General features: G+C 40.4%; 1 protein-coding gene across 5 annotated transcripts in view; it reads right to left on the reverse strand.

The window, feature by feature from the left end:
• Positions 1-25,919, reverse strand: part of TANK (TRAF family member associated NFKB activator) — a 48,328-nt gene that overhangs the window by 13,943 nt on the left and 8,466 nt on the right. For 3 of the 5 annotated variants that reach the window (XR_006105079.1, XM_042479904.1, XM_042479914.1), the window contains 3 exons: positions 20,251-20,409; positions 9,560-9,659; positions 7,824-7,957 (listed from right to left, as the gene is read on the reverse strand). Coding sequence is in view for 4 of the 5 variants with exons in the window: in XM_042479904.1 (XP_042335838.1) it covers positions 7,824-7,957; positions 9,560-9,659; positions 20,251-20,349 (333 nt within the window). In the remaining variant the exon portion in view is untranslated. Of the gene's footprint in view, positions 1-7,823; positions 7,958-9,559; positions 9,660-20,250; positions 20,410-22,279; positions 22,430-25,919 lie in introns of those variants that run through there. The other 2 variants (XM_042479925.1, XM_042479938.1) reach the window with 2 other exon arrangements.

The following is a 25,919-nucleotide window of genomic DNA, read 5'->3' on the forward strand; positions in this document are numbered from 1 at the left end:
ACAGGGGTTTCCTTAAGTTCTTAAACAAAATCAGCCTTGCACACACTACTATCAAGTTAGGCTGAAACAATTAAAAACCATTTACTGCAATGTGGAGTTACCTCTCCCTGTGGACAATTATTCAAAACAATCATGTACTATTTTCAATACATAAAAGAGCCACACCAGCGGCACTCATATTAATACTTATAAATGTGGGAGATGTTGTCTTATTCCATTTATATACTCTGTTCACTATTATTAATTAGTTTCAGAATGTGCTAGAATCAAGATAAAGTGCATTTAAAGGAGGTGACAATAGTCTTCAAGTACTGCAATTTCTTGAACAGCGCTGATGCAGCTATTTAGCACTTAATAATTTAGGATTATGCAAGATGTAAGGCTTCAAAGATAAAGAAATTAAGGCTTTTAAAAAGACTACTTCTCTCCTACACTTAAGCTATTAATATACCATATAAAATGACAGTCTATACAAAAAGGGAGAAATCTTCAGCAAGAAAAAAAGGTAGAAAAACTTATAATTATAGAAGGGACAGCAAAATTGTCCTTTTTTTGAGAGACAAAACCTCCAGCTCAGATGGATGCAAGGCATTTTTTTATTTTACTATGAAAAGAACAGCAATGAAGCGAGTATGTCTGGTTAAAATTACACTAGACAGACTGACAGATACAGATGCATTGCAGAGTAAATTGGAAATGACAATGCCAAGTCAAAATTTCTAGCTCTTGTAAAGCAACAGGAGCCACCCAGAGGTAAGCATTACATTTGAAATAAATTAGGCATTGTTCATGTTTTGATTTTTTTAAAAAAAAGATGATTAAAGTTGCACTCTTACACCCACTTACTTGCTCAACAGAACCTTGTTCTGAGCAAATATCTACTGAATTATAGTATAAAATGATACTATGGGGAAAAGCAGTCTTTCAATCAATGCACGGGGCGCACATTTTTACTGCCAAAATTATGATGGCTGGTGTGTTTGAAATGTACTAGTCCTCAGAGCAGAAACAGGGATATTGACTTACTGGTGTTACTACCCATCTTCCCCCCCCCCCAACCCTGCTTAATTACTCTCTGGTTTCTCTCATGTCACCTTTGTGGATTTGGCAATACTACAGTAGTTACTCCCCATATCCCCCCTCCCAAAGAAGGGGGTGAAAAGCAATGTCAGAAACCACAGGCTACATGGAATAAACCTACACTGCTGCTCAAGCCAATATCAGAATTCAGTGCTGTCCCCACCAAAAAATGGGACAACACTCTCACTTGCTTGAAGTACAGTGAAAGGGGCCTTGCATCTTCTTCAAACATGGCTCACATGTATTCAAATATACTCTTACTCTAATTGTTAATATATGTGTGTGTATGTGTATGTGTAACTACCAAGAATGTCAGCCTGCCCAAATTAATAGAATTCCACATTTGTATACACAAATAATACATAATGGGTTCTTTGGAACTTTGAAAATCTAGCAGAAAGCAGACTTGAATCATGAAAGAGACTTACCCTCCCCCCGATATTCTTTACTATTAGTCTCTCTGTCTCTGTCTCTCTCTATATATATATGAATCACACAGAGAACATTTGCTACAAATTTGTTATAGATATAGTAAAATAAAATATGGAGCAGCAAAATTGCCCTGAGGATAACAGAGGTGTAGTTAGAAGGAAAGAATCCATTTTATCAATCTTGGATAAAAGAGCTAAAAGAGTACCACATTTTACTCAGATCTGTCTGGGAGCCAAGGACATTTACAATAAATAACTGGAGAGAAGAGCGAGTTGGGGGGGGGGGAGAAAAGAGAGAGATGAAGGAAGAAAATCAAAGTAGTGAACAATGCTCAGATGATGACATATCTCTTAATTTTTAGAGAAGTGGCATGTATCAATGCTACATGTGGCTTTTTAAGCTGAAAAAGAGAAAGTCAAAAGGTATTGCTGACAAATATGGCAGAGATGAAGGTTTTCTAACCACAGATTTCACATGACAAATGGAAAGAGGTTTGGCTGTGGAGCAAGAAACTGGATAAGATCCAAGTGCTTAAAAGAAAGTGAAGCCAGGGTTGAAACAGTAGAAGCAACACAAAGAAGAAATGGGGAGGAAGGAAGGAAGGAAGGAAGGCTCATATCTGCAAATGACCTTCCTACTCTAAGAAATGTAAAATATGAAGTCAAAGGCTTTCATGGCTAGCATCCATAGGTTTTTGTGGGTTTTTCGGGCTATGTGGCCATGTTCTAGAAGAGTTTCTTCCTGACGTTTTGCCAGTATCTGTGGCTGGCATACGCGGGTGTGCTTTACGCGGCTTTTAGCATTATCTGAAGATGCCAACCACAGATGCTGGCAAAACGCCAGGAAGAAACTTCTAGAACATGGCCACATAGCCTGAAAAACCCACAAAAAACGTAAAATACTTCCACACCCTCAAATGATTCTGTCCTTTCTCCTCTGCTGATACTTATGTCTGAAATTGCCTTCTAGAAAACCTATGTGATGCAGTTTTTCTCTTCCTTCAGTATTTCCTGAAACCCCACACTGAAGCTTTTATGCCTAACCCCTTACGTAGGGCAATGCCTGAATGAAACTGAGATGAAGTACAAGTAACTGAATGCTGTTTTTCTCTTTGCTTCCACAGAACCATAGAATCAGGGTTGAAAAGAGATCAGATAGGCCATCCAAGTCCAACCCCCTGTCCTTTGGTCGCCTTTCCTGTGTTCAGTTTTAGATTGTATGATGTTCATGGCAGAGGCCAATTTTTTTTGTGTGTGTGGGGGGGGGGTTCTTCTTGAAGACTGCATGAAGCAGAAGCATTATGAACAACAGATTTATTGTTAAGTGCAAAGTACAACTGAACAGGAATGGTCTACATGCAAGAGAAAGAAAGGAACAGATAATACAGCATTACCAAGAGATTTGTGATCTTCTGTCAGCTTGAGCTTTCTCTAGGGTTTAAGGCCAACTGCAATCACCACAGAGTGACAACAAAACCTTACATGTACACTCAACAGAAAGCATCAACATCCCTATCATTCTGACAAGAGTACTGTTTCTAAATGCCTGTTGGGCCAAAGTTTATATTTTAGATGTCCTCCTAAAAATGTAATGTATGATGTGATCCTAAGATCTTGGGAAGGTGGAGATGGACTTAAGTCATGCTGAGAGTACATTTCACTGAAATACATGGGACTTTTTAGTCAAGTAATGGCCTAAATACCCTAAAGGCATCAGATCCCAGCTGATTATGGAAGCTAAGCAGGATCAGCCCCATTTGGTACTTGGATGGGAGACCACCAATGAACACCAGGTGCTGTAGGCTATATTTCATAGGAATATATGAATATTCTGAGTATTCTTTGGCTAAGAAAACCCTATTAAATTAATGGTGTTGCCATAAGTCCATAAGTGACCTGGAGGTAGGCACATGCATGCGCGCGCACACACACAGACACACTGATTAAATTGAATTCCATTGATTTCAGTGGGTCTGCTTAGATTGGGTCCAAACTAATGTCTCTGTGCTAAAGAGAAGATCAGCTTGTTAAGTTTACTTGTAACATATTTGTTTGAGGTAATAAATGTAGAGTGCGCCTGCATCATACACGGGTGTGCTTTATGCGGCTTTCAGCATACGCTGAAAGCCACGCTGGGAAAAGGGGTGCCGCTTCCCATAAGGAATAATGGGGCATGTGCCCATGGCAAGCGCACGCCACCACACCACTGCGTGCACGAACCCCATTCATTTAAATGGGGCTTGAGCATAAGTGAAATTCCCCTTATGCAAGGGAGTCTGGAACGGATCCCCCATGCAAAGGAAGGGCAGACTGTAGATGGTTCCTGTCCTATGGTGGTCAATTTTTTTTGAAAGTTTGATAATCTAATTTTTTCCCAGTGAAGAACCTACAAAATATAGCTTAAAACTTTCATCTGTATTTCAATAATATAAACACTAAGATGTTAAAGGAGAACATTTTCATCTCAAAAAGATAAAGGAACAAGCGTGCAGGCTAAAGCAGATGATTCCAAAACAATGATTCTTAAGCTACTTTATGTGGAGCTTAAGAATAATTTCCTCCATGTTTCTGGAACTGGCACCATATTTATGGCCATTGACTATTGCTATTTTTTTTTTCCTTCCACAAAATGCAGATAGACCAAAATTTATTTAGATCAGTACTAAAAGTGGAGGTGAGTTTCCAGGAAAGAAAGAAACAATTGTAGCTAAACTATGCTCCTGGTATTGACATATTGAAAAAAAGTAATTGCTGGCCCCCTACGTCTGATACTCTGAAAAGCTCTGCTCCAGATTAAACAAGAAACATGTTGAGTTGCCCAAAATATTTGGGACCAGAAGTGTTTTGGATTTTGGTATATTTGCATATATATATATAATGGGATATCTTCAAGATGAGACTCAAGTTTAAATATGGCATTCATTTATGTTTCATAACTCCTTATATACATTGCCTGAAGGTAACTTTATAACATTTTAAAAGAATTTTGAGCACAAAACAAAGAAACAAAAAGCAAAGGTGTCACTATTTCAGCCACCCACGTGGACAATTTTGGATTTCGGAATTCTGGATAAGGGAGACTTAACCTGTACTGTTTCAGAATTAGATTCACCAAAATAGCTGTGTCTACATTCAGTCTTTCAAAACTGTTGAGAAATTGCAAAGAAAGACTACAGCTAGTTTCAATGAAGGACATTGCTATGGATCAGTAGCCTCAGTATAGTGGACATTAGAGGCACGTGCATGTTCTTCTTCATGCGCATGTACACACGCACACACAGAGAGACTTCTTGATGTCTTCCATCTGTCAGTTGGGTGCTATGGATACCCACATGTATGCTTGTTATATTATACGCATTGACCTAGGGATGAAGACATGAGCCTCTCATGACACCAACAGTATTTCTGGGAGGACTTAAAAGGACTGGCCTGAATCTCTTCCAGCTTCTAAGATAACTATAACTAAACAGTAGAGGAACTAAACAAAACCACCAAGTAGGCAAACTTTGTTGAGCCTTAAAAAAATAAAAATAAAATTACAAAAGAGAAAATATGATTCTTGGTATACAGTTATATTACCACAAAGAGTCATCTCAGTGTCCCTCTGTCTGGGAATGAAAGACAGAAAATGCCACCAGAGGATTAGACCATGGATTTCAGAAGGTACTATTGCCACCCAGCATCAGAACCTTCTGAAATCAGTGGCCTCTTCCTCTTCTAATGGCATTTTTGTTTTGTTTCCAATTTCACAATTCTGAAGCAGTTATTATAAATGTTTGTTGAGAGAAAGAGAGAGAGAGAGAGATTGTCCTGCTCTTAAATTAGATTTCTACAACATAATTACCAACGGTCACTAAGTTGACAAAATAGGTATTTTTACAAAAAATTAACAGATATGATTTAAAAAATTGCTGAACTGACAGAAATGCAACGTTTGCAGTTCAGTTTTTACAGACAATCCCTGTGATAGTCTCTAGATCTAGCTAAGTGTAGGATCTACAGAAAGGCAAAAAGCAACAATATGAATCTCAAAAACTAGGTACAGTGTAGCTTGGTTTCTGAAGCATGGATCTTGTGCTGAGCTCTTCTTAAAAGGGAGATTGTCTTGGAATTTTGTGATATAGACTCTTTGAAGAAGAGTACAAGTTTCACAAACTAGAAAAGAAAACTAGATTTTGTTCTGATATTACAGAGTTGCTCATAGTAACTGAGAATTTATGACTGATACATAAAATTGTTCAAATATGATGGCTTGCAACTCTCATCTTCACTTACATCTTCCTACCTACAAAGCAAAGTTGAACATGAAGGACTTGTATACTAAGAACTGTATGTACAGGAAATGCTTAATGGAATATCAGTTCAGAGAAACCTATCAACTGCTAGCAAATAACACTCAAAAATGAGTAGCAAGTAGGAATGTGAAAAGCCAGAAGGTTGGTTTGAGGAAATTTGCCATCAAGACTGAAAGCCATTTTAGATGTATTGATGATGATGACAATGATTATGTAAAATAAAATCATGAAATCACTTGTGATTTTCAGTTTTACAGGGAACTGTATGTAAAACTGGATATTAACATGCAATTTCAAATAATGTAAACATGTAAATACAGTAGAGACAAAAAAAGAGCTGAGATTTTTCCAGCACCCTCATTCTTTAACTAATCTTGCTTCTAACTTGTACTGCTATTTAAAGCTTAATGTTAATTTTTCAAAAAACAAACCAGTAACTGGACTGAAATGCATAATGTGTTAAATGATAAATACTTTCAGCAAAGCACCTAAAAAAACCTTGCATCATTCATCTTTAAATCAGGCAGCTTGTACCCACGCTATTATCCCAGTTCCTCCCACAGTACTTCGACATGTTTGATGCAATGAGGTCTCTCATCGTTCAGACATGTAGCAAACCTCAACACTTTGGTTAAATAGGATAAAAGGAAATCCTACTGGGTCACCGTGATTTACACAGCTTGATCTTTAAGGAAAACAATAAAGGGCACCTACTGTCTATATTTGGGCATCACATTATATTCATGGGCCTTGGAACCACGCATTCCCACTCACTGCCTCCCCCCTCATGCAGCTGTAAGAAATTCAGAAGCTTTCGCTTCTATTTTTGATTAACTGCAGTTTAAAGTGTCATCTAACCCATACGTTCCAGTTAGTCGTAACTATGGTTTATGGAAACAAGACAGCTTTGTAATTCATGCTCTGAAGTTAGCTTGTTTAAAATATCACATAGTTAAGATAAATAACAGTTTTGGGGGTTCTATAAAACAAATTGTAGTTAATCAATTTGTAGGATGCCTTGCATTTGTTTGTTTTGGAGAAAGGCTTCTAGCAAACTGAATTAGTATTACTAATTGTACTATTATTATCACCAATTACAACTATACTACTATTACCAGTAGTAACAGCAACAATACATCAAGAGCAGAAGTAAGATTTCTCTGTAGATGTTACCAGTCTCTAGAAGTCCCTGCCAAGAAAGTCTGTGGTAGCCCTCTCCCTGTTCTCTTTCTGCTGCCTGGTAAAGAGGGTTTTGGCAATTAATTGGCCAATGAGGAAGGAGCTTGTTACCAACTGGATGCTTTATCTTTCTTACTAATATGTTTTGAAATTGTTCTTAATTTAATTCTGTTTTAGCAATTAATCTTGGTTTTTTTGTGTGTGTGTGTGCTTTTAAAAAATAATGCTACTGTGAACTTCCTTCTCCAATTTTGGTGAGAAAGGTAGATTATAAATCCAATAAATAAATACATTGTGAATAAATGCATTCTTCTTATAGCCATTGGGGGAGCAGAGAGAGGAAAGGAAACATGAGCCCTGGGCTTGAGCAACTTGGTTCCTGTCACAATAAACCATGGGCTATCACAAGGATGGACAATTGCAGCAGGTCCAGAGGCACATTTTCTGCCCTGGGATGAACCAGGAGGTTTACATTTACTGCTAAAAATGACAAGAGACAAAAATGGAATGGAAATCCAGTTCAGGTTTGTAAAAAACCCAGGTATTTTTAATATTCATTTGTTTATTTAATATAACACCATTTTTCTTTCACGTGACCCAAGGCCAGAGTTTTGGAATCAATTTAAATAAAAATTGCTGCCTCTGGAAGTTTCCAGAAAACACATTTTACCCTTTTGTTTGGCCAGAGTTGGCCAGGGCGTCTCAATCAGGGGGCAGCACGCATACTTCCAGGGCCACACTTTGCTCATTCCTGTACTATCATGAGGTTTAAACACAGATGGTAAGTGTTCTCTCATTTATGTTTTTAAAAACCTGCTTCCTGTAAAAAGCATCATACCTTTAAAAGCTTCTCTCTCTGCATTGCTAGTTTCAACTTTTCACGGAGCTGATCACAGTCTAAGTTCAATAAAGTACCGTTTCTTCTCATTTCGCTGTCTTCTAGGACTGCAACTTTGGTGCCTGAAGGATGGTCTAGAAAATGTTTAGAAAACTTACTTACGCACAGTCTGTTTTTACAGGAGATAATCTCTACATAAAATAAACATATGCCCACAAATATTTCTCATACAAGGCAGATGAGTGTATGTTTTCCCCTTGAGTAAACAAACTGGGCAGTCAACTTTAGAAGCGAAACAGATTTACTGTACCTGAGCATTGCACCAGTCTTAATAAAGTTGTATCATCTAGGAACAGTAAGTGAAGTGCTTTTTTTCTTTTACAAATCACCTTCAAATTCTCACAAACCCTTCATTCCTCGTTCTTCTTTTCAATTCAGTGTTTATTTCCCTGTTTCATCCCCCCCTCTTTATTTTTAACTCACTGCACTTCCCTTTTCTCTATTCATCTGTCCTCCCCCATCTGCCCCCACACAGCCTCCTTGCCTGGAAGCAGGATTTAATGAGAACCATGGCTTCCCAGGGGCATAAATCCAGAACCAATATATGAAGTGACAGCATTTTTTAAAAGCATCTGCAAATATATGCACACGCTTTTTCCTCATGACTGAGTAATCACAACTAGCAGCCATTCATTGTTCCTCAAGTCAGAGGCTAGACATCTATGCCTGGACATGGAAGCAGTGTTTATAGATTATTTAAAAAAAAACTACTCCTAGAATCCCACAAGCCAGGGGATTTGTGGAACTGTAGTCCAAAAAGCCACTTTTATGAGTGCTCTCACCTTAGCAAGATGGGTGAAAATATATCAAGAATTGAACCCTGCCTTTCAACATCTGGCTGTCTTTTTCTCAGAGCTGCCAGGAGCTGAGGTTTTGCACATGCTTTTAGCCCCTCCTGTTTAACTTCCCAAGTATTAAACTAACAGCAAAAATACTTGGGTTACACAATTTACCTGAAGAAACCCAGGACAATATAAGTCTCAGATACCTGATCTCCAAACAGTTTTTAAAAATAATTCTTTCACTGCTAGCACAGCTCCATTGCCTCTGAAGTTAATTTTTTAAAAAATGCCTTTTATTTTTTAAGAAAAGGGTGCACAGGTACACACACAAATAAGTTTCAAAGCTCTTTCAGCGTATTCACATAGCTGTAGCAAGCTTACACCCCATGGTTTGAATTAACCAGTTTTATGAATGAGGGAGCACTCTGAAGAGAGTGGAAAGGGACTGGTTGGCTGTATTCCTACATTGAAAGCTGATTGCTAGCAAATGCCACTGACATACCCACCCAAACCATTCCTCCTATGCACACCTCCTACGCTGGCAATGAGGAAGCCAGGTGCAGGTGTGGAGAGAGCTCAATTTAGTACTGGAACTGCTTTTCATGGATTTCTAGTGTAATGTTAAGCCATCATTTATCATTTCTATTCTAACTGCATCAATCACAATCTGGCAAAAAAAGCACCAAAACATACAATCTGATCTTGTAAGTCCATTTACTGAGCAAATTAGTATGCATGCAAGAGGTGGCAGCTTTTTGCTTTGTTCAAATGCATGACGAAAAAAGGAATTTGGGCTGCTTAGTGTTGGGACAATCCAGGAACCACAGATCATGCAAATATGCATTTGTATGTTTCTAGCTATACTAACCCCCCTCCCCAAAGCAGAGCACCTACCTCTACCAGCAGCCAACTGTGATTTAAGTTTTGCAATTAAATTTGTTAGGAATGTAATTTTTTCCTGTTGTTCACATATCTGCTTCTCATAGCAGTCTGTCTGTAAAGATAAATTAATAAAAAGTAGTTATTTTGTGTTGATGAGATACAGACCCTGCCGTACAACAGCATCAGCAACAATGCTTAATATCCAGAAATCCCAATGTTACAATACTCTAATTTGTTGTGACAATAAATAGTTTAAATATGGATTTCAATACTACACAGTGTAGAAATGGCCATAAACTAGGCTATTTTAAAAAGACTGAATAAATTCACAGAGAAAAACAGCTACCAATGGCTACTAGTCTGGATGGCATCCTCCCAATGCCATTTTCTGGACAACATGAGTAGGAAGGTGCAATTGCACTCATGCTCTGCTTTTGGACTTCTCATGCATATCAAATTAACCACTGTGGGAACAGAATTCGTGACTCAATAGGTCCCATCCAGCATGGGGTCCTGCATTCTTAAGATTCATAAACTTGCCAACTGGCTACTGGCCATATGCCACTCAGTACCAGCATTTGGGGAATAACAGTGAGAATGTGCTATTTAGCTCATGGCCTGCTTGAGGCTGACTCCTGGGCATCTAGTTGGATATTGTGTGAGCAAAATGGCTTCCTTTGATCCAGCAGGGCTCTTTTTAGATTATATGTACAATACTCCTAGTTTATTTTAACAGTGGGAGAGTTGGCAACTTTTACTTCTTTGCTAGACAGAGTTGTATTAGTGCACCTGTTATACATCAAGTGCTAAAGATGGTGCAATAATTGGCATTAAGAGGTCATCTATAAGGTCCAATTATTGTCCAATCAAGAAATGGTGTGTGTGTGTGTGTGTGACCCTCCAGGTGTTTCTGCACTGCAGCTCTCATTATTGACTGGGCTAAGGTTGAAGAGGATTGCAGTCTAACAACATCTGGAATGTTACACTTATCCATCCCTGTCTTACATGATCAGATTAGTGATTTTGGTGGCTGGGCAACAGCATATTCCCCCCCCCCCCCCAAACCATTATGATTTTTCAGAATTCTGAAAATCCAGTGTTTTAAGTGACAGGAAAAGAAGATAGATGCCTTTCTTCATACAGGAAACAAGTCTACCTATAGCCAGATTAATAGTGAAGCCCATTAAAAAGTCAAAAAGGCCTGTATATTCCAGAAACCAAGACAACCTCAAGAAGCAGAGATAAAGCGGCCAGTGGGGTGGGGGTAGGGTGGGTGGAGACACATTGCTGAGACCTAAATTGAAAATGTACAACAGCAATGACTTGTCAACACTTCTGTACAGAGCACAGGCATGACAGCTAAAACAGACAGAAGAGAAGATGCTTTTGACAGCCAGCGTGCACAAATAATTCTTTCAGAGTCAGATGGCAGCAACAAGTTACTGACTAGAAGATATACTTGACAACCAAACATCCATCTGCATACAGCACCATCTGGCTGGGATGACTTTGGCTTCTAATCATTTGACACAGCTCTGATCTTTGATCAGAGCTACACAAGTGGCCAACCAGCAACTTTAAGAATCATAAGAATGTAAGAACTGCCGGATCAGACTAGGGCTGCTGCTACACTGCAGAACTGATGCAGTTTGACACTGCTTTAACAACAACAACAACAACAACAATAATAATATAGTTTATTTGTAACCCTCTTTTCCAAAATTTTGATCAAAGCGGCGAACAATTATATATAAAAACATTCCAATAAAAACAATTAAAAACAGCATTAAAAACAACACAGTAATACTAACAACAAAAGGGCCAGATAGAAGGGGAAGTTGATATATACATTTCAGGGTCATCAATGAAAAGGGGTAAGGGAAAAAATGATTTTTCATGGTGGGAAGGCTTGGGAAAAGAAATACATCTTCAGGTTCTTTTTAAAAAGAGCTAAAGATGTGGTGGAGTGGAGCTCATCTGGGAGACTATTCCAAGATCTGGGGGCCACGATAGAGAATGCCCTCTGTGAGGTCCTCGCATAGCGTGTTGCTGGGACCTCCAACAATTTCATCCCTGTTGACCTGAGTGTGCGGGGCGGATTATATGGGGAGAGGCGGTCCTTCAAGTACCCTGGGCCCAAGCCATTTAGGGCTTTATAAGTCATTACCAACACCTTGTATTGAGCCCGGAAGCGAATAGGCAGCCAATGAGGATCTTTCAAGATGGGTGTTATATGGTCAGACTTGGAACAACCAGCGACCAATCTCGCTGCCATATTCTGCACTAACTGTAGCTTCCGGGTTTGGTACAAGGGTTGCCCCATGTAGAGCGCATTGCAGAAATCCAATCGAGAAGTTACCAGAGCATGTACTACAGTTTCAAGGTCCTTCCGGTCCAGGTAGGGACGCAGCTGGCGTATCAGCCGAAGCTTATAACAAGCACTCCTGACCATCGCATCCACCTGAGATGACAGCTGGAGCGACGAGTCCAGGACCAAGTCTTTCAAGGGGAGCGTGACCCTGTTCAGGACCGGGTGGCAAATCTCACCACCCAGACCCGGGGAACCTATCACCAGTACTTCCGTTTTCTCTGGATTCACACTGAGTTTGTTTTCCCTCATCCAGCCCATTACCGACTCCAAGCAGGCATTTAGAGGAGAGATGTCATCCCTAGTTACTGCATCAGTCGGGGACACTGAGAAACATATTTGGATGTCATCAGCGTACTGATAACACCACGCCCCGTGTCTCCGGATGATCTCTCCCAGCGGTTTCATGTAAATGTTAAATAGCATGGGGGACAGAATCGCTCCTTGAGGGACGCCAGATGTAAGCGCCCTCTTATCGGAGCAAACGTCCCCCAGCTGCACCATCTGGAATCTACCCAAGAGGTAGGAACGGAACCACTGGAGCGCAGTGCCCCTGATACCTAACTCCCCCAGGTGTTCCAGAAGGATACTGTGGTCAATGGTATCGAAAGCCGCTGAGATGTCCAAAAGCACTAACAGGGACACGCTTCCCCTGTCCACGCCCAGACGGAGATCATCAACTAAGGCGACCATGGCAGCCTCAACTCCATAGCCCGCCCGGAAGCCGGTTTGAAATGGGTCCAGAAAATCCGTTTCATCCAAGATCGATTGAAGCTGGAAGGCGACCGCTCTCTCAATCACCTTCCCCAAAAATGGCAGCAGCGATATAGGCCAGTAGTTATTATAAATCAGGGGGTCTAGGGAGGGTTTTTTTTAGCAGGGGTTTAACCACTGCTAATTTTAATTTAGATGGAAATTGTCCCTCTCTTAAAGATGTATTAATTATGCGGTGCAACATAGTTAGCACCGCATCCCCCCCCCTGAGCCGCCAGCCATGAGGGACAGGGATCGAGAGAGCATGTCGTCCTCCTAACACTTCGAAGGATCTTGTCCACTTCCTCGGTACTAACAAACTCAAAATGATCCAGTATAACAGGGGCCACGGAAGCTCTGGACACCTCTCTTATAGATTCTGAAGAAATACTGGCGTTGAGATCAGCCCTTATCCGAGAGATTTTATCCACAAAGAAGTTATTAAATTTGTCACAACAGGCTTTAGATGGTTCTAAAATAGGGTTCAGGGAGGGGGGCAGATGTGTTAGCTTCCTCACTACTCTGAACAGCTCTGCCGGATGCGACTCTGCAGACGCAATACGCGCAGCATAGAATGAATGCTTTGCTGCACCTATTGCCACTCCATAGGCCTTCAAATGAGACTCTAGGAGTGCCTTGTCAGCTAAGCGCTGGTGTCTTCGCCAGTTGCGCTTAGTCGTTGCACAGCCCGCTTCCTTTCCCTGAGGTCTTCTGTATACCAGGGTTGTTTTTTCGAAGCAGGCCGGAAAGAACGCTTGGGAGCGATACTGTGTATAGCCCTGGAGAGATCTATATCCCAGATGTTGGGCAGGGCATCAACAGAATCACCATCAGTTCCAGCCATATACCCCTCTAGGGCTTCTTGTCAGCCTTCGAGGGTGGACCATCCTAATAGGTTCACCACCCCCGGGGGGGCTTAAGGTAGAAGCCTTGATTCGAGCCTCAACCAGAAAATGGTCTGTCCATGACAGGGCAGAGATATTAGAGATCTCTGCCCACGGAGACTCCATGTCCGTACTAAAGATTACATCGAGGGTATTACCAACACAATGTGTGGGCCTCGAAACCAATTGAGACAGGCCCATGGCAGTCATGGTAGACATGAACTCCCAAGCCACACCTGTTGGATTTTGACTGGCCTCGAAAGGGATGTTGAGGTCCCCCAGGACAAGAAGCCTTGTGGACTCCAACACCAGTTCTGAGACCAGCTCTGTCAGCTCGGCCAAGGAGTTTCTTAGTGCACGGGGTGGCCAGTAGACCAATAGAATCCCCAGACTGTCTCTGGCCTTCAGGGTCAGGTAAATGCACTTGATGTAATCCATTTTCCGGACAGGGTTCCTGGTTAGAGAGTGTTTTTATGAATCAAGGCAACACCACCACCACCACCGCCCACCTAACCTGATCTGGTCCTTAACTGAGTACCCAGCTGGGAGGGCCTGTGCCCACACAGTCTTGCTCTCAGGCCCAAGCCAGGTCTCAGTAATGCGCGCCAGGTCGCAGTTTTTATCCTGCAGAAGACTGTAGATTATGTGGGTCTTGTTTTTTACAGACCTGGCATTGCACAGGAGCAGAAACAGGGTTTGTGGTACAGCTGGGCTGACCCTCAGATCTCTTTGGTTAGGAGAGTGGATGGAAGGAGAGATAGATATTACACATATCATGGTTCCATCCTATAGAATCCTGGGATTTGTGGTCTGTTGTGGTACCAGAGCTATCTGACAGAGAAGGCTAAACATCTCACAAAAGTACAAATCCCAGAATTCCATAGCACTGAGCCATGGCAGTTAAAGTGGTATCAAATTGCATTAATTCTGTAGTGTAGATGATGATGATGATAATAATAATAATAATAATAATAATAATTATTATTATTATTATTATTATTATTATTATTATTATTATTATTATTATTATTATTATTTCTCACCTCTCCCAAGGATTGAAGCAGGATTATATCATTAAAATAATACAATACAATCCAGGAAAACAATCTATAAAATACTAATACTGAATTACACATTTCTATTAGTTCCTTAAAATATCCAATCATTAAATAGTTATACAATCATAATCAGGGTGGAGCCTTAAGCATAGTCTCTTATATTAAATCTGGTGGATAAGCCCACCAGAAGAGATCCATCTTAAGTGCCTTCTTAAAGACATCTTAGGTGGTAATAAGATGGATCTCTTCCAGTAAACTATTCCACAGTTTAGGGACTGTGGCAGTAAATGCTCTATGCAGCCAAAGAGCTTACCTACATAGAAATACTGTTCACATAATGACCAAGCCAATGCCTATGGAAAAGCCCCTCAGCATGGCATTAAAATGATAGCATTGTGCTGGTACACACAATTAGGACTGATTAAAATAAACCACAGACCTACGTACCTAAAGAAGTCCATAGTTTATTATGGCATCCAAACCTGGTATGTGAGGTGGTCTCTCCCTAGAGCAGTGGTTCTCAACCTTTGGGCCTCCAGATGTTTTGGAATTCAGTTCCCAGAAGTCCCAGTTAGTATGCTCATTGTTCAGGAATTCTGGGTGTTAAAGTCTCAAAAATCTAGAGGACCAAAGATTGAGAACCACTGCTCTAGAGAGACAAGAGTCATCAACTAAGAACAAGCCACATCTTATAACTATGGCTTGTTGGGGGAAGAGACAAGCCAGAGTGCTATTCTGGGGTGTTGCATTAAGCAAGCTACAGATGAAAGGTTCATGCTTTATTGTGTCCTGCCTGCAGCAGAAGTAACGAGGTAGTACATATCAGAATTACTGGTTTATCTCTGTATACAAATGTGTAGATACGCTGGCTAATAAGACTAAATGGTAGTCAACCCAGCAGGAAGCATATGTAACATGGGTGGGAAGTCTTTTCTGCAGTTAGGCTATCAGTGTGTCCAAAATAACTAATAATGTGCTAGAAGGCCAGCTAAGACAATTTTGGGAAAGGGGAGCTGATAACTTTGGGAAACGTTTTCATTTTGTATGGCAAGCTCAAAAAAGTCTTCTACCCACAGTTCTATCCAGGGCTGGGAAGCCCTTTTTGGTTTAAGCCAGGTTTTTAAAATGCATTGTGTTAATACAAAAATTTGAATCCTGCTTATTATATTAAAACTGTGAGACATTGTTTTATGTGTTACAAAGCTTGATCAACTGTGTCTTAATGCTTTTGAATATTAACACATAAAGGTTTTTAGGCTTTGGTATGATTTACATCTTTCAATAAAACTTTGGGAATTATATAATTAATTGGTAGCCTAGATATAGGAGTACTGTATAGGACTACACCAATATAGGACTAAATCAGAAAATTAAGTAGCAGTTCAGATATTATGGCGACGAGCTTAAATATTAACTGTTCTACAAAAAGTACTCTTTTAAAGCAAGTTTTTGTGGTTGAACGCATGTTAACAAAAGGATCTGCTTATGAATGGCATTTCTTGCACTACAAAATACAAGTAATTAAAAAGAAACAACTGATATTGAATACTGGTCTAACACTGTAAAACTGCCAAAAACTGTTAAAGTTAATGTGTTTAAATTCAATATCAGCAACCTCTGGCCACTCCAGCCAGGATTGCAGTGACTGCATGATTGCAGGCTGCCACTGTAATCCCAAATTGACCACCAGCAGGAGCAGATGATTTCCGCTCCTTAAAGGTCCACATTCTCCCCCCCTCAGTGTGGCCTCAGAGCAGCTTCTGGACATTTTGGGGGCATGTGTCCACACCCCCAAAATGGTCAGAAGCCACCTTATTTGGCCCATGCATTTCGGGCCATTGTTATTCTAGTAAGAGGGTTGGAAAATAGTAATAAAAGCTAGACTTATATCCACCACCACTGTTCCATTCTACTGGCAAATATCCTAGCATATAAAGATATATAAAGGAAAAAAAATTGCTTTCTCAAGTACAAAGTTGGAATGTCTCCTTCTCTCTTACCAGAAAAGGGCAATGACTGGATAGGGCAGCAGCATATGCACTAGACTTCCTTCATATTCAGGACATCTCCAGTGTTTATTGTGTTCCACTGTGTTCAACTAAATCTATCTAAGCTTCTAGTATGAGTGCAAGATGATTCTGTGTTGAATTAGCTGCAATTGTTTTGAACAGTTTTCAAAGAAATATGTCCAATTGTCTTTCCAGTTCTGTGGCCCATTTGCCACAGAAGAAAAAAAATCCTCCCTCTTTCTTTTAAATAGTCAAATGTTAATATTCTGCTGAACAACTCATCAAAATGTTCTTTATGCAGAGAGCCAAGAAAGACATATCTGAGCAACAGATGTTCATAAAGTAAGAAAATATGCAATCCTTGTAATGTCACTAGAACTGCAATTATAATCTTAATCTTTGACCTAAGAGTGATATCTTAGTGCAGTGGAACAGGACATGAGATACTGCAGTATTCTAAGTCAAATATCCAGCCTTATTTTGTCTCTTCTAATTATTTCTTTCATTTGTCCATTGTGCTGAAATTAAAGAATAAAACCCTGTCCTTTTGCCCTCTGAGAAACAAATGTGCCCTGAGCTCTGGAGGTAAATCTTGTATTTTGCTGCTCCTAGGAAAAAAGAACTTTAGAAGGATCCATCTTATTCCCTTCTTTGCAACGAGGACAGACTAATTGCCTGAAGGACGCCCTTCTTAGTCACACAAATGGAGGACATTTTGGAATTCTTCCTGGACAGAAGGCTGAAATGTAGGACATGTCCTGGAAAATGCCTAAAGATGACAGAATGGAAGAACTGAAGTCAGTGAACTGAAAATAATGCTGATGTCTGGTTTTGTCTAAGCACAATCTGACTCAGTTCAGAGTGTGATGCTCCTTTTTTTAGGAATGTGAAAGAATATCAACGGGAGGAGAATAGAGTAGATGGAGGAGTCTTCAAGTGGAATTTCTCATTCTTGGGGTGGCAGTTCACTATCTTCAGGTCCAGGATGGAAAGAGAACCTTTGGTCTTCTTTGGGACAGTGAAGTAAATTGAGAATATGTCACACTCCCTCGCCTGATTTCAGTTGCCTGACTACAAGAATCTACAGGTTCCTGGGAGAATTATTTGAGTTGGTGCTGTTAAAAAACTGCATCTCTAAAAAGCTTTATAGAGTAGCTCTTCAGAATTGTTTCCAGTGCCCAATAATTATTACAAAATTGTCTCTCATCTGAGAACTTGAGCAGCCATAACATTCTGTCAGTCCTATGCTGGACTGTCAGGATGAAAATGGTTTCTTCTTTTGACAGTGGGTAGAAAGAGAAGAAGGCTGCATACTAGATGGATGGACTCTATTAAAGAGATCATGAGTATGGGTTTGCAGGAGTTGGACAGACCAGTAGAGGAGGGGGGTCTTGGAGATGTCTCATCAGCAGGGTTGTCATGGGTCAAGATGATGTGAAGGCAGTTAACAACAACAACAAATTATAGGCAGGCATGAGGCACTGGTGCTATTTTGGCTTTTGCTTGATAGAGAAGTAATCTGAGAGAAGCAAGAGCCTGAAGAAAAGAAAATACCTTGGTTGTCTTGTGCTACATTTACTGTCTTTTCTTGGGTGATGGGCATGGCCTTTTTCTTTAGGATGTTCACAAGGATGTTTCCCAGTTGTCACCGGACAACTGTTTGGACACAAAGAAGATGGCTCGCCAAGTTGGCTCTTGTCACAACATCAACACCTATTTATGTAGCTGCAGGTTCTTCTTGACTACACTGCTTCAAATTAAGGGTGTCTAGGGCTGAATCACTTTGGAAGCCTGCTGCCGTATGACCTTCTGGATTATCTTGTACTCAACCATTGAGCTTCATTCCTGTCCCCAAGGCATATCCTTAATAATGTCTCATTGAAGCAAAAGGTACCAAACAGTATCTTTGATAGTAACTCTTCAATGTAACCCAAATCATTTTTCTCTTTTGAAGTAATGCATCAATTGTAGATAGCCAAACACAGAGGAAGGTCCAAAACACACTGCAGGAATAATTCAGTCTGAGACCACTTTAACTGCCCTGGCTCAGTGCTAGGGAATCCTTAGGGTTGTAGTTTGTGGTGGCACTAGAGCTCTCTCTGACAGAGAAGACTAAATGTCTCCCCAAACTCCAGTTTCCAGAATTCCCCAGCATTGAGCCAGGGCAGTTAAAGCAATCTCAAACTGCACTATTTCCGCAGTGTGTTTTGGACCAAATTTCCCAAGGGTTGGTGACTTATTGCTTTCTCCTGGAAACTAGGAAAACTGTGGCTGCCTATGATCAACACCATGAATTTCCTCTTGACAGGTCCAGCCCACTTTTTGCAGTTGTTAATTGCCATCAGGTTGACTTCAACTTATGGTGATCCTATGAATGAGAGACTTCCAAGTCCCCTATCATCAACAGCTCTGCTCAGGTTTTGCAGACTCAGGACCATGGCTTTCTTCCGAGTCTCTCCATCTGGAATGTGGCCTTCCTCTTTTTCTGCTGCCTTCTACCTTACCAAGCATTATTGTCTTTTTTAGTGAGTCATGTCTTCTCAAAATACAGCCAAAGTACAACAGTCATAGTTTTATCATCTTGGTTTCTAGGGAGAGTTCAGGCTTCATTTTCTCTAGGACTCACTTATTTCTCTTTCTATCAGTCCACGTTATCTGCAAAACACAGCACTATAATCTGAAATGAGTTGATTTTCTTCCTTCCAGCTTTCTTCACTGTCAAACTTTCAAAGGCATATATAGAAATGGGAAATACAACTGAAGGGACCATGCCAACTTTAGTATTCAATTATATATGCATACACCTCAGGGTTTTGTCTAGTCCCTTGATAGTATTCTGATTTCTGAACCTCCTCTAATTAATGATTGAGCCAAGGTATGAAAAATCTTGAACTATTTCAATGTTTTCATTGTCTACTTTAAAGTTCTGTAAATCATCTGTGGTCATTATTTTTGTTTTCTTAATATTCAACTGTAAAACTGCCTTTGCACTTTCTCAACTTTCTTCAGCAATTGTTTCAAGTTTTTGCTATTTTCTGCCAGTAGTATGATGTCATCTGAATATCTTAAATTGCTGATATTCCTTCCTCCAATTTTCACTCCTCCTTCCTCCAAATCTAGTCCTGCTTTGCGTATGATATTTTTGGCATGCAAGTTAAACAGACAGTGTGATAGAATGCAGCCTTGCCTATTTTAAACTGGTTTCCAACTGAAAACCATTCTGTTTCTCCATATTTTGTCTTAACAGTAGCCTCTTGCCCTGAGTACAGGTTATGCATCAGGATAATCAAATGCTGTGGCACACCCATTTCTTTTAAGAGTAATCTATAATGGCACCTATAGTAGCAGTAACAGTATACATTTCAAGGCCTCCTAATAGTTAAAACTTGAAGGAATCTGCCCTCGACAATTATAAAATTCAATTTTATAGATAATGACACACAAGCTGCATGTCACAGCTTCACACCTGTAAGTGCAAGATCATTGAAGATAATCAACAGAATTTTCCCAGCATTATCGAACGACACTGAACACTTCTGTTGTGTGTGAAAGATAAGTCAGCCTTTCTGTGGATGCTGTCACAAATGCAATCTTAACTGAGAGCATTAAGAGCATGAAACAAGACACGTACCTTTTGCTTGAGCTCCTTCACAGCCGAGTCTCTATCCATACATGCTTGCCGGAAGGCTTCATAGGCCTTATTAAGCTGATCTGCAATATTTTTATCCATACTTCCCAGCAAAGTCTCATCACTGAAGAAATTACAAATGCAGCAGATAGGGTCAAATTACTGAAAAGTGAAAGAAGGAATATGTTCTGGTTACCATATAGCTCTTTGGTCATTCCTGACTAGAAGCAATTTTTCCCAGGCAACACCTTAATCATCTACAGGCAGGAAGTATGTTGGTCTCTAGATGTTTTGGGTTACATTTACCATAATCAGTGACCATTAACTGTGTAGGCTGGCATGTATGAGAGAAAACATTGAGAAAGAACATGGTGCATTATCCCTGCCTTACACAGTCTGTGATGCAGGGGGGCAGTGACTGCAAATGCAGTACTCTTATACTAGTACTTTAAGGTTACAACAAAGAAGATGGAAGCTCCATGCCTCATTGCATCTCTGGATTTAGACTAAGTTGGACTCAGCTGAACTTAGGGTGTAGCCACACTGCAGAATTAAAGCAATTTGACACCACTTTAACTGCCATGACTCTGTCCTACAAAATCCTGGCTGAATACCTCACCAAATTACAAAACACAGAATTCTGTCAGTTAAAGTGCTGTCAAACTGCTTTAATTCTACAGTGTTTGTACTGTAAGATCCCACTGAAATCAGTGGGGCAAGTTAGCAATCAATGTTAATGGGGATGAAATTAAACTAATTTAACCTGTATCCAGTCCACTGCATACTGTCCCATTAGGAGTGCATAGACACAAGATATGCAAATTTGATGCTATACTGTCAGTATATACTGACTAGGGTTGTTAATCAATTAAAAAAAAGGATTAACTACTAGATTTTTAATGTTATGATCAACTGAGTTTAACTGATCAATTCATTTATATATTACAAAACCTACTGCTGAGATACCTCTTTGAAATAATGAAGTGAGATAATGCACAATTTAACAAACAAAACCTGCTGCTCATGGATAGGAGGAAAAGTAAATGTTTATTACTCTCTCACACATCCTAACAGAGTTACACAACACTGGAACCAAAACTGTTAGCACAAATTAGAGCACTAAAATTTGGCCTCATTTAGCAGTTAACTAAGTTGGTGTAGTTATTGCTATAATGCATATCCCACCCTTTTTCCAGTTCAGGACTCAAGGCTGCTTACAACAATTAAAAACAAACGTAGATAAAGATTCACAGTATATAAAAGTTAAAAAGTGAATTATCAAAAGATTAAAAACAATTATTTATTTATTTTTTTTTACCCCCCCCCCCCTTCTCCCAAAATGGGACCCTAGGCGGATAACATACATAAAACATAATAATTAAAATTGTACAATTAAAATCATAAAATGTAAAAATTACAAATACAAAAATTTTAGACACAAAGTTAAAATTAAACAGTCCAAGACCAACCCTCTCATCTCTCAATAAAATCAAGCCTGCCAAATCTCAAAAGTCCTGTTTTAAAAAAATGTCTTTGCCTGCCTACGAAAGGCAAGCAGTGAGGGGGCCAGCCTAGTCTCCCGTAGAAGGGAGTTCCACAGGGTAGGAGCAGCCACTGAGAAGGCTCTCTCTTGAGTCCTCACCAAACAAGCTTCATTTATACACCGCTTCATACCACCTAAGCAGTGTCTAAGCAGTTTCCAACTGTAAGCTAATTTGTCCCCAACAATCTGGGTACTCATTTTAGCGACCTCGGAAGGATGCAAGCCTGAGTCAAGCTTGGGCCTTTTTTGCTGGTCTTGAACTCGTAACCTTGTGGTTTTGAGTGAATGGTTGCAGTACAGGCATTTAACCACTGCGTCACCAGGGCTTTAAACAAAACCAAAAACTTTTTTTAAAAAAATCAAAAATTAAAAATCCTGTACATTATACAAGATCTGTTTCCCCATAAAAACTCAATTCTTAAAGGCTTGTCAGAACAAGAAGGCTGTCATCTGCTTGCGGAAAGATAGTGAGGAGGGCATCAGTCTTACCTCTTTGGGCAGGGAGTTCCAGAGCCTGGGAGCAGCCACTGAAACCCTCTCCTGTGTTCCCACCAAATACATCTGTGAGGGTGGTGGGACAAGAGAAGGGCCTCATCCAAAGATTTCAAAACAGAAAGGCTTATGTGGGACATTTGAGGTCCTTCAAATAATGCAGACTTGAGCCACAAAAGGCCTTATAGGTCACCATAAGTACCTTGAATTGTGCCCAGAAACAGATGGCAGTCAGTGGAACTGTTGCATGCTCCCTATAGCCAGCCCCAGTTAACAATTTGCCTGTGGTTCTTTGGACCAGCTGAAGTTTCCATACTCTCTTCAAAAGCAGCCCCAGGTAGAATACCTTAAAGTTAAAAAGTAAAGGTAGTCCCTTTACATGAATGTCTAGTTGTAACCGACTGTAGGGAGTGGTGCTCATATCCGTTACTGAACCGAAGAGTCAGCGTTGTCCAAGGACTGCTCTGGTGATCAAGTGGCCAGCATGACTGCACCGAATGCTGTTACCTTCCCACCAAAGTGGTGCCTGTGTATCTACTTGCATTTATATGCTTTTGAACTGCTAGGTTGGCAGAAGCTGGGACTAGTGACAGGAGCTCACCCCATCATGCAGCACTTTGGCCTCGAGCTACCCATCTTCTGAACTGGCATCTTTACCAAAAAGCCACTGCATCCCCCCTACAGTAATACAAACAGATGTAACTAAGGCATGTGTCACCACTGACTGATCTGATGACCCAAGGAACAGCAAATGCACTGCTAGGCACTGCCGAAATCTGAGCTTCCAGGTTCCAGATTGAATCCAGGAATACACCCAAGCTCTGGACCTGTGTACAGGGTGAATCCTTGCTCCCTGATCTGTTGTTGTAGAGACAAGGAGCACCTCTGTTTTGTCTTGACTAGGTTTCAATTTGTTTATCCTCATCCAGTCTGTTAATGATGACAGGCACTGTTTAGAACTGAGACAGCTTCCTTCGACTGTGGTGGGAAGGAGTAACAGAGCTCAGTACAACCAGTATACTGGTGACACCTGATCCCAAAACTCTGGACAGTTTCATGTGTATATTCAATAGCATGGGGGATACAACCAAGTTCTGAGGGACCCAACAGGCTAATGGTCAAAGGACTGAACAGGAGTCCCTCAGCACCATGCTCTAGGTCCACCCTTCCAAAAAGTCACTGTAAAACAGTGCCTCTAATCCTATCCCAGCAAAGTGACTCAGAATACCATGGCTGATGGTATCATAAACTGTCAAGATATCCAGCAGAACATTTTCAAAAGGGAAAAAAAGTCTAGCAGAACCAACAGGGACACACTTCACCAGCAGTACCTTTTGCAAGTTGTCCGCCAAGGCGACCAAACTTACTTCTGTTCTATAATCAAACTGAAATGGATCTAGATAATCCATCTCATCCAGAAACCCCTGGAGCTGGAAAGCCATCAAATGCCCCAGTAACATTCCTAAAAATGTAATGTTTGAGACTGGTAAACACAGCGTGCCCTTGCATTATGTGGGGGATCCATTCTAGACCCCCCCCCCATGTAAGACAAATTCCACAAATGATTAAGCCCCATTCATATGAATGGCCCATTCACCATATTAGGGCTCGCCATCCATGTGACCTCAAGTCCACGTATAGAGAGCCTGCATATGATGCAGGCACGCTGTAATTATTCAAAATGGTAGAATCCATGGTGGGCTTTTTTAAGCAATGGTTTCATAACTGCTGCTTTTAGGCATGCTGTACTGTGCCTTGTTTTAGCGAGCCATCTTCTGACTTTTTTTTAATAAGCCATGAAGGGCAATGATCTAACACAATTCCAACTGATTAAACTACCAGCTGAACATATTAACAGTTTGCAGCCCATGTAGCAATATAAATTCAAGATGTAATATTAAAATGTTCTCAAAAGTACTCAGGTTAGCACAATAATTTCCCCAAATGCAAGAGACTTCCCAGTGCAACTGCTATTAATAAAAGTTACTACATACTCAAGAACATTCTTCAGTCCCTGTTTAGCTCAAAACTTTGCAATTTTCCTCAGCCAGAGATTTAATGCTATATGCAAAACCAATTATCTTTCTTCAGATCTAATACCAAACAAACAAGAACAGCTTCCAGAACATAATTAATTAAACGTGACAAATTTCTAATTTAAACAGAGTCAACTTTGGCACTAACAGTCTTTTGCTTTTCTATTTATCCTCAAGGGAAAACTATTATTATTACTTAAGGAGCCTTTACCAATTTCTGCAAGCTATAACAGCCCGGAAACATAGACAGACACATTCACTTCTGCAAAATTTATAAAGCTCAGTAGCAAAGTAAATTTACTCAGAGGTAAGATTCACTGAGCTCAATAGGTCTTACTACGTAGTATAGGTACCTAATATTTGGAATATAAGAATCTATGGGCCTGAACAGACAGGCCAAAATAAAGCTGCTTCAGGTCACATTGGAGGTATGCTGTTTAAATGACACACACATCTTAAGAGGCCAGAGGCTGCATCAAAGCTGCACCCCAGTCCTTAGAACTGGAGTGTGGCTTTGGCGTGGCTTCCGGCCTCTTAGGACGCATGAATCATTTAAACAGCATACCTCCAAAGTGACCCAAAGCAGCTTTATTTTGGCTTGTCTGTTCAGGCCCAAAAAGATTTCGGTGGCAATCCCATAATCTCTTACCTTGACATAAATATGCTGAATTGATTTACTTCTGAGTTCACCTGCATAGAAATGGGAAAATTGGGGAAATGCAAGTTCTCACTTTTTCAAAAGAACTTACTTAGCAGCTAGCACTGTGTAGTGGTTTGAATACTGGACTACGATTCTACAGACCAGTTCAAATCCCCGCTCAGCCATAGAAACCCCATGGATGATCCTGGGTAAGTCATATTCTCTCAGTCTCAGAGGAAGAGAAAGGGAAACTCGTTCTGAACATCTTGCCAAGAAAACTGTGTGATAGGTTTGTCTTAAGGTTGCCCTAAGTCAGAAGCGACTTAGGCACAGAACAACACATTTTCACTCCGGAAGCAAAACAATGGGCAGGCCAATTTCATTTATCATAAGGAGTATAAGCACCACTGAAATTAAATGGGAGGAACAGATCTACAGCAATGTACAGTCAGAAAGGGATATCCTAAAATCTGAAACCACAGGCCTAGAAGGTGAGGATGGAAGCTTAATGGTGAGGTTGCCTATTTTAGATTGTATTTGAATCTTACATGAATATGGCAGTATTCCATTTTATCATCAGTGTCTACTAAATGAAGTGTTTTTCAGAAAGCACCTTTCCCCACCATGTTTCAGTGAACAGGGGAGCAAGACCGCACTCCTCAGCTATAACCCCGATGTGACAACTAGCTTTGTCTCCCCATTAATCTGGTGTGAGCCTCACATTTGTGCTATGTGCATTAGGTCCCTTATACTACTGCCAAACATGCAATTACAGTATCACTCCTCCAACTGAATATGTGGGGGAATTTTATGAAAACTGCTGTAATGACTTGCCAAAACATCTCAGAGAGGTCTGTCTAGTATAACCCTCCATGATAAAGTGGTTGTGTGCTGCAGCAAGAGCAATCAAAATTAATCCCTGCCCCAACTCAAAACTGAGGAAAGTACACATTTCATTTTG

The sequence above is a fragment of the Sceloporus undulatus genome, chromosome 1, assembly GCF_019175285.1.
Source record: "Sceloporus undulatus isolate JIND9_A2432 ecotype Alabama chromosome 1, SceUnd_v1.1, whole genome shotgun sequence".
Lineage (NCBI taxonomy): Eukaryota > Metazoa > Chordata > Lepidosauria > Squamata > Phrynosomatidae > Sceloporus > Sceloporus undulatus.